At 47.3% G+C, this 9,129-nt stretch overlaps 1 protein-coding gene across 1 annotated transcript; it reads right to left on the reverse strand.

The window, feature by feature from the left end:
* Positions 1-1,829: 1,829 nt before the first annotated feature.
* On the reverse strand, positions 1,830-4,187 carry LOC127293235 (DELLA protein SLN1). The gene is made up of 2 exons (XM_051322815.2): positions 2,158-4,187; positions 1,830-2,062 (listed from the first exon to the last, which is right to left on the reverse strand). Exon 1 carries the CDS (start codon positions 4,009-4,011, stop codon positions 2,176-2,178), a length of 1,836 nt encoding a protein of 611 aa, XP_051178775.1. The 5' UTR covers positions 4,012-4,187; the 3' UTR covers positions 1,830-2,062; positions 2,158-2,175.
* Positions 4,188-9,129: the final 4,942 nt, after the last annotated feature.

Here is a 9,129-nt window from a genome sequence, read left to right on the forward strand (position 1 = left end):
CCAGAAGCTCCCGTTAACAGTGCAACTCTAAAGAGTATGGAGGAGACTAGAAGGGGTAGAGGACGACCAAAGTTGACGTGGACAGAGGCGATAAAAAGAGACCTGAGGGATTGGAATGTACTTGAAGTCTTTGCTCTTGATAGGACTGTATCTTGATAGGACTGTTTGGAGATCAGCGATCCATGTGCCGAAACGTTAGTCACTCACTTCTTTTCTCTTTCCCTTTTTCCTTTTTTTCCTTCTTTCTTCTTTCTTTCCTTCTTTCTTTCTTTGTTTCTTTCTTTCTCCTTATTTTGGTTCTCTTTTCTATTGGGTTTCATATCTAGCCTACCCAACTTTTTCGGGAAAAAGACTTTGATGTTGTTGTTGTGTTTAAATTATTTTTATTTGAATTTTTACTTATTGTAAAACAATATATTTGTATGTTGAACTATTTATTTATGTGATAAACTTTACAACGTAGATTATTTAAAAATATTATTGAAATTGCAAAATAATTGTATTAGCTGTTAGGGGGACACGGCTAGGCATAAACAACCTGAGAAACGACAACCAACGTCGGCGCCCCTATTTCGATAGATCCGTCATGTATGTCTGACATCGTTTGAGAGACGCCATTAGAGATGTTTATGTTGGGTATACTTTGGAAAAGCGGAAAGTGTCTTTGGCTCCTAGGCACCACAGCTCCTGCTGTTTAAAAAATCGAAAATCATATATGTTTATTTTGAAAAATTGTAAAAATAAATCTGAATACAGTAAATAACGTAACCTTTAAGCGTGTAAATTTTTTATATGAAATTCCTTACGTTGTAGGCTACACAAAAAAGAAAAAATCTGTTAAAATTTGAAAATTTGAAATATGCATGCCAAGATCCGTTTGTTATTTTTGTGTAGCCCAGAATATTTTGTATTTCAAATTAAAATTTTGCACGTTTATAGGATAATTTATTGGCTACACCATGATGTTTTTTCTATTTTTTAGAAACACATAAATATGATTTTTATTTTTTTAAATGGAAAGAGCACTAGTGCGCAGGAGCCAAAAATCTCTGTCCTCCTTTCATATCTCCAGATTATCTTCATCAAGGTATATGGACTACTGCCTACCGAAAAGATGCAGGCAGCAGTACCACAGCAGGCAGTAGCATTTTCAGTAGTAGTGTACAGCTAGATATTCAGAATTCAGTTATGGCCGAGCCAGCATTGGGTTCCATGGATTCCATGGATTCATTGCCATGGCTGATTGGCTGCTGCGCAATTATTCAGTTGGGTCAATTGGGTTGCCAGGCAGCTCTCAAAGGGACGTGCAGGTTCATTTTTAGATCAGGAACAGCCAGCAGAGAGTGACCACACAGGCAGCCAGGTACAGTAGAGGGAAACTACACGAGATCTTTCTGGCAATGATGCATTCTTTGCAACATATTCTGGATGGGGGAAGCTTTCGATACCATGCTCAACATTGCCTAACAGCACCCAGAGAATTCTAGAAAGTGTTCATAACTGATCAAGACTTGAACATCATGTTCAAAATTAAGAGCAGTGAAGAGAACTCAGCTCAGCACTCAATTGCTTAAAACTGAAAGATTAGGAGAACATCATGTTCATAATTAAGAACAGTGAGGAGAAGAACATCATGTTCATAATTAAGAACAGTCAAAGAGCTCAGCACTCAATTGCTTACAACCGATCAAGGGTAGAATACTGAACATCATGTTCATACTAAGAGCAGTGAGAATAGAACGCAGTGCTCTAAGGTTCATAGCTGGTGATCAAAGACCAGAACAAAGCTCAGTTTTGGATTGCTTTGCATACAAAATTCTCATGAGAGCTAGTACCGAAATCCGTCCCGTCCTTATTTAAATATGAGCGATTGGAGGAATTACACAGAACATAATAATAGACATTTTAAAACTTAATAATAGGCTTGCTAGGAGTTCACGGATCAAGTGGGGAATCGAGAACAAGAACGATTACAGGCTATGGTGGTGGTGGTGGTCGCCGGGAGTCCGTCCGGTGTCCATCTCTTCACGCCAGCGAGATCCGTAACTCCGATCGTTGGTCGCTGCAATCCAGCGTGTTTAGCTTCATTGAAGTGCGCCGGTGAGCCAAGGGGCGGGTGGTTGTGCTCCGTTGCTCGGGGTGGTGTGGTGTACTTACAGCGTTCAAAACTTGCGATCATGGCGCGGCGGCGGCGGCCATGCGCCACGCGGAGGTGGCGATGAGTGGGCGCGTGTGCCAGCCGAGCGTGAGGCAGCCTTCCTTCTCGTCCACCTTGTAGCCGTCGCCGCCGGCGAAGAGCGCGAGCAGCGTGCTGGCCTGCTTGTAGGCGTTGGAGCCGAGGTGGACGGTCTCGAAGCCGGCGTGGCCGAGGCGGCCGCGCCACTGGCCCAGCGTCTCGTGGCGCTCCGTGCGCTCGGCGCCCTCGCAGGCCACGACATTGCAGATCTGCCGGCCGAGGTACACCTCGGACATGACCTGGTCCGTGCCAGGAGCGGCGGCGGCGGCAGCAGCGGCGGATGGCCCAGATGAGATTTCGGACGGGGCGGAGCCGGCGCCCTCCAGGGAGTCGAACATGGTGGAGTAGTAGTGCAGCGACTCGGTGAAGCGGTCCAGGAAGGAGCCGGTGTTGTGGTTGGCCTCCTGCTCCACGACGGTGACGATCCTCGGCCGCACGGCGCGCACGGTGCCCAGGACCTTCTCGAGGGCGCCGGGCTGCGCGAGGAGGCGGTGCATCTCGAAGACGGAGTTGACGGCGATTACCTCGGGCTCCTCGTTGGGCCCGTCCTCGGCCTCCGGCTGCAGCATGAAGGGCTCGAGGTCGGCGAGGGTGGCGGCGACGAGGCCGCGGTACTGGAAGTCGACGCCGATGGTGTGCGCGAACTGGGCCAGCTTCCACCCCACCTGCTGCAGCGCGTCGGTCTCGTCGGGCTGCGGGGGGCCGACCCCCGTGAGGCGGAACGAGGGCGGGCCGCCGGGGCGGAGCGCCAGGGCCTGGAGGAGGGCCGGCCACTGCATGCCCTGCTTGATCCCGAAGTCGACGACGTGGACGCGGCGGCAGCCGGCGAAGGCCTCGAGGATGGCCTGGTTGGCGGTGAAGTGCGCGAACTTGAGGTAGGGGCAGGACTCGTAGAAGTGGGCGTGGAGGAGGTCCGCGAAGGCGGCGTCGAGGTGGGAGCTGTCGGGCTGCGGGCGGAAGCGGAAGACGCGGCGGGCGAGCGCCTCCCCGAAGTAGGCGGCCACCTTGCGCATGGCGCCGCCCTGGGAGGCGGCGAGGAGGGGTATCTGCTTGACGAGCGCCTCCGCGGCCGGGAAGTTCTCCTGCTGCACGGCCTCCGCGCACGCCAGCAGCGCGTGCACCAGCCGGATCCCGGCCTCCTGCGTGTCGGCCACCACGACGGGGAGCGCGATGGCGTTGGCCTCCGAGGCAGGTGGAGCGGCCTCGACCACGCAGCCGCCGAGGGAGGATGAGGAGGAGGAGGAGGAGGACGTGCTGCCGCTGGTGCGCATCCGCTTGGGGTCCCGCGGGGAGTCGGCGGAGAGGTCGACGGCCGGGGAAGGGATCGGCCTGAGCGCGTAGGAGGTGCTGGAGGAGTCGATGGATGGGGGTGGGATGTCGAAGAAGCCGTCGGCGGTGACGGTGGAGGAGGCGGGGGCGGGCGGGAGCGGGAGCGGGGGCGGCGGGGCGTTGAGCTCGGAGAGCATGCTCTCGACCCAGGAGGAGAGGTCGGTGGGGTTGTAGTGGACGGTCTCGGTGGCGAGGTGCGTGGTGAAGCCGTCGTCGGGGGCGGGGACGGCGCCCATGCCCATGGCCATCTCGAGCTGCTCGAGCTTGTGCGCGACGTCGGCCATGTCGGAGGAGCGGACCTTGTAGCCGAGCGCGGCGAGGAGCTCGTCGACGTCCTCGTCCTCCTGCGGCGGCGGCGCGGACAGCATCATCTTGTCCTTGGACATGCCCATGTCGCCGGCGCCGGCGGCGCTGCTCCCGCCGGCGTCTTGGTACTCACGCTTCATGATCTGAGGTGGCTAGGTATAGGTGATAATTGGTTGATGCTTTGGCTTGCCTCGGGTTGAGTTTTGGGATAGGTTGGGATTTGGATCCAGGGTTGGGAGATTGAGCAAAGCAAGGGAAGAAGGGAGCAACGGCGGCAGCGACTAGCAGTACTAGTAGTAGTAGTGGGGGAAGGGACGGCATCATCAGCCATCAGGAGATGAGAGAGGAGGAGGGAAGGCATCTCCCCATAGTGTCTCACTGCTGCGGCGGGCCCACCCTAACACACACACACACACACACACGCACAGGCAGCGTTGGATGGATGGAGGGATTGGTCGCGGCCATCTTGATCAGCAGACAAACTTCACCATCCAGTTACAAATCTGCGTGCCCACCACCCCACAAATCGCCACCATTAAAAATGCGTGACTCCCTCATGGGCCTCTCGCTCTCGCTCCTCCTCCTCCGTCCCGGAACGGAAGGCACAACTCTTCCTCTCTCCCTGCCCAACCACCGTGTGGCCAAACCTGCGGCTTCAACCATTCTTAAGCTGCTGCACAGCTCATTACAACTACTCCTAGATCATCATAGGTTTCTTACTCCACAGTTGGACTCAAGATTGATGCTAGTATCTGAAGTAAATTTCGTGACACTGCGCAAATTCTGCGCATAATTTATTTTATGCGTCAACTTTAAATGAAGTGGAGCACTGATATGAATGCTTGGGTCAAAGTTTGAATAATTAATCTGCTTCCTTAACCACTAGCCACGTAAGCTCAAGGAGGAGTATTAATAGTGTCTAAATTACCAATTCCATTTTCGAGGCTACAACTACTAGTGAACCAAAACATCTAAACATTCGACGAAACATTCAACAATGTTGCCACGCAAACAATGGATCAAATTGCCGGTACCCGATTTCTCGAAATATTACGTTGTTATCGAAATGGATAACCCAGCCCTCAATCGAAAGGTCGGACTTTTTCTACATATCATGATCGTCAATCTTCACGATCACCACCGATATTCATCATTGTTCCCTTTCATGCTTGTAATATTTAATAGTATAAACATTAGTTATATACAAAGTTTATGAAGATTTGAGAAACCATTTTGCAATTGGGGGGGCATATTGGCATCTAACTCTATGAGCAACCAAACTTTTGGCTTCCGTGTATGCGTATGGACAGCCTTCCATTTTCCAAAAAGAAGGATTCTTATTAAGGGTTTCTTGATAATTCTTATTGTTCGAATACCTCGAACTAACAAAAAACGTAAAAGGGAACGCTGAGATTATTATAGATATCTTCAAAAGTATCGACCACTACAAGGTTTCTTGTCCTCAAAAAGATATATACAATCCACAACAAAATGATGACTCGAGTAGAGATGATGCAAGGTTTCCTCGTGTTGGTACTTCACACTAGCACAATGTTGCTCCCGAGGTGAATTTCTTGTTTTCGAGCGAGTTTCTAATATTCAAACAATCATGTAATTCGAGGGGAAAACCCTATGTTTGGGTTGACATGAACTCTCCCTTATGCATTTGAAGTGTGGAGGAGAAGGCTGAAATCCAGAAAAAAATATCTTCCATGTTATATATCGAAGAAAATTTATGATCTTCCTAGAAAAGATGTAACTCCATAGACCAGGGATCTCTTCCTATTGCTATGAGTTGACTGGATTGCAAATATCTTTTATAATCATGAACTCTTGATATGTTTGTTGTGGGTAGCAATAGATGAAAGAGCCTTTAAGATGTCCATGTCACAAATTTGATGGAGTGTCATGTTTTTACTCCTAAGATAAAGTAACTACGTACGTTGATTGTATGTCCAAGCATAAATAAGTTTTGAAGTTAGAAGTCTTGTCATCTCCCAAGTTACATCTAAACATGAACTTATAGAGACTGGAGCAAAAGAAAGTTCGTTAAAAAAACTATGATATCAAGAGTGTGTTGTTATCATAATATGTGTTCCAGATTGGATTCACCTATGGGATGTCCATCCATTTTAAGGAATTGTGTGACGATTCTTGGGGAGTAAGGCTTGCTTTTTTATATCATTGACAATTAATTTTTGGTCTACATGTTTTAGTCCAAGCTTTTCGTTGAAAGTACAAGTAGATTCTTTTTGAGTGTTCATGGCTTGGCAAAAAAAAAGTTCTTTAGTAATGCAACTAGATGAGCAAGCCAAATGCACAAGTACGAACACACAAGACATACCAAGGGAACTAGTAAAAAAAAGTATGCATCCCTCTCGCGATACATCACCATTATGAAGCATAGAAGAAGATCTAGAGCTTAAGATCATTGAATCCGAATTAACCACCTATGCGTAAGGCCTTTATCATCTCACACAAAATTAACTTTGCATGGCATTATTTTCTATTTTCTCAAAAGTCTTTCCAAAGTTAAGCTTTAAATAAACACACACAAAATTCTTGACTCGCGACACCATTTTAAATATTCAAAAGCCCGTCCAACACAAAGTGTGTCAATTTGGATCATCGATTCAATGGAGCTCTTTCTTTTGAACATACAAAAATATTTTTAAAGCTTAAACAATTCTGGAAAAATCATATATAGGCAACAATGTATACTTTAAGCGCAAAGACTCAATCTAAAATAAGTTGCATCCTACTCTACACAAAAAAGATAAATTATAGATCTAGTTGTGTGAATATTTTCCTGCTTGTTGGCAATAAGTTCTCTTTTTATGCAAAATTGTGAGAATGTCTCTTCCAAAATTTTCACATTGTTTCAACCGGAAGGAGAGATATAATTTAACTCCTCCAACATGTCAATTGTGGCAATGAATTCACATACGGAGGCAACGAGGGTCCGAAAACCTTGGTGATTCGTGTTATCCTGAATTTGTTTTGGCTCAGAAATATATCGTTGATATTCCAATGGCCTATCAATAATGAGGCGTGCAATCGTACCTAGCTATGCAATTTTATCTTTTAGAACACTTGACATTATTTTTATGAGTAAATTAAAACATAAAGGTGAAAAAATATCTTTTACGAAACTACAAAATAAATCAAAGAACTTAGAATTCATCGTCCCTAGATCCATCAGATGTATTTATATGTTCCTCAGAAACTCTAGTAAGAAAACCACGGAAGACCTAACTTTCAAAAGCTCGACTAATCTCAAAGTTTTTTGAAAAACTGGTTAAGTAGCCTATCCAAATAAGTGAAGATTTATGATCACTCAACAAATAGTGGACGTGAATACCTACATTTGTTGCAAGGAAAGCTATGGCGTCGTATGTTTACCACTGTACGTCAGAAAAGAACTTCACTAGCACAAAATAAAAAATCGAAAACCCGAGGACAACAAAATCGAGTACACAAAACATCTAGCCGATTAAAACACCACCAATTACACCGTGGTGATAACGTCGCCGAGAACAACCACAAACACGTCTCCACATTTGAAACATTGTTAGGAATGACACATAAACCTAATACGGAAGAAGATCACACCGCACCTAAACATGTCAATAGATTTGCTAGTCTCTAAGCGCTAGACGCGTGCCAAAGGCAAGGAGCGTCCATGGAAAATGTAACCACTCCCTGTTGCTAGGTTTTGGTCGCTGCCTTTGCGTTGCTCTGCTATTAAAATTGTTAATGTGCCACGCGGTTATCTGGTGACCGAAAGCCACATGCGGGGCTAGATAGGGCTAGATCAGTGGTGCACCATTGGTCCTCGGGAGTACGGATTTCTGGCTCCCGATCTCGAGTGCTCCTTTTAGTTTGAAAAATCCGAAAATCAGTTTCTTAGGTTTTTAAAAATATAAAAAGAATGGTCCTTGATGTAGCCACTGATGTAGTTTTTATCACGAGCAACACAGAAACATAAAAAAAGATGGATAGGAGCATATCTTATTTTAGGGAAGTGTGGATATGAGTATATGGAACAAAGATTATCTTCAGTAGTAGAAAACTTAACATTTTTTGTAATTTTGTTGTAGCATGGAATTTAAAGGGTTCAGCGTTACATTCAGATTTCTTTTTGTCATAATTATTTGAAACGTGTTTATTTGGATTGGAATATATTATTAAAAAATGAGCACTGCAGCTGTGGAGCCAAATAGAGTTTTTCATGCTCGTCGACCTCTACTTTATTGTTGTTTATTTATTCTTTGTCGCGCAATATTATCAACTATTTTCCACCATCAGTATCTGTACGTAGTACAGTTTTATTCAGCAAACCCTGTGTAGAGCTAATAATTCCCGACCCAATCAGCGAGGGCTTCGCTGCCGCGGGCCACGGGCGGTCGCTGCATGGCGGATCCCACGCACGCCTCGCGATTCGTGCAGGCGATCCTGGAGCTGGAGCTGGAGCTGGAGCTGGTACGGTCCTCGATGCGCGGCCTGAACCAACAAAGCTTATCGCGGGCGGGCTCCTCCCACGTGCGAGCCGGCTCCATGTGGGGAGGCACGAGTCCTGGTGGACCAGGCCCAGGCCCGCTGCTGCCGGCGGGGCCCACGGCTTGTGGGGATCGACCCGGTCCACCGTGAACCGCCCGCCCGCGCGGCGTTTTCTACCGTACCGCGCGCAACGCAACAGAGAGGCAGTGAAATTGTTTCCGGTGGCGCGCCTTGCGCGTGACTGTACCTGAGCACGGACGGGCGATGGCTATACGCACACCCGGAGGTACACACGAGCTTGCCGTGATCTGATCGTGTACATCGGCGTACAAGGTACAACGTGAGTGAATACGTGATGCGAGCCGATCTTCCTTTTTGGAGGAACTCGCCGGCCGTATCTGTTCAGTGAACCTTGAGGTCATCTTTATCTTTATACGTATGCATGTAAGATCATGTACGGTTCGAATACGGCTACGAACAAGAAGTAGGAGCAATACCTGCCTGGGAATTTTGGTTGCTCGTCTCTTGTGAGAAGTGTGTCCATTTGCTTCACCTCCTGAGGTCATTAATCTAACTAATGAAGGTGCAATGACCGCGCAGCACGCATCTTCCTCCACGAAAAAAGCCTAGCCGCCGCCACCTTTGCTAGGTCGGTCTCCACTCCTTTTTTAGCCGACCATGTTTGTGTCGGGAAACCCGATTTATGAGTAAAGGTTTCTGCAAAAGTATATTTTTAAAAAATTATACTAGGGTTTGTG

This window comes from Lolium perenne, chromosome 4 (assembly GCF_019359855.2).
Source record: "Lolium perenne isolate Kyuss_39 chromosome 4, Kyuss_2.0, whole genome shotgun sequence".
Lineage (NCBI taxonomy): Eukaryota > Viridiplantae > Streptophyta > Magnoliopsida > Poales > Poaceae > Lolium > Lolium perenne.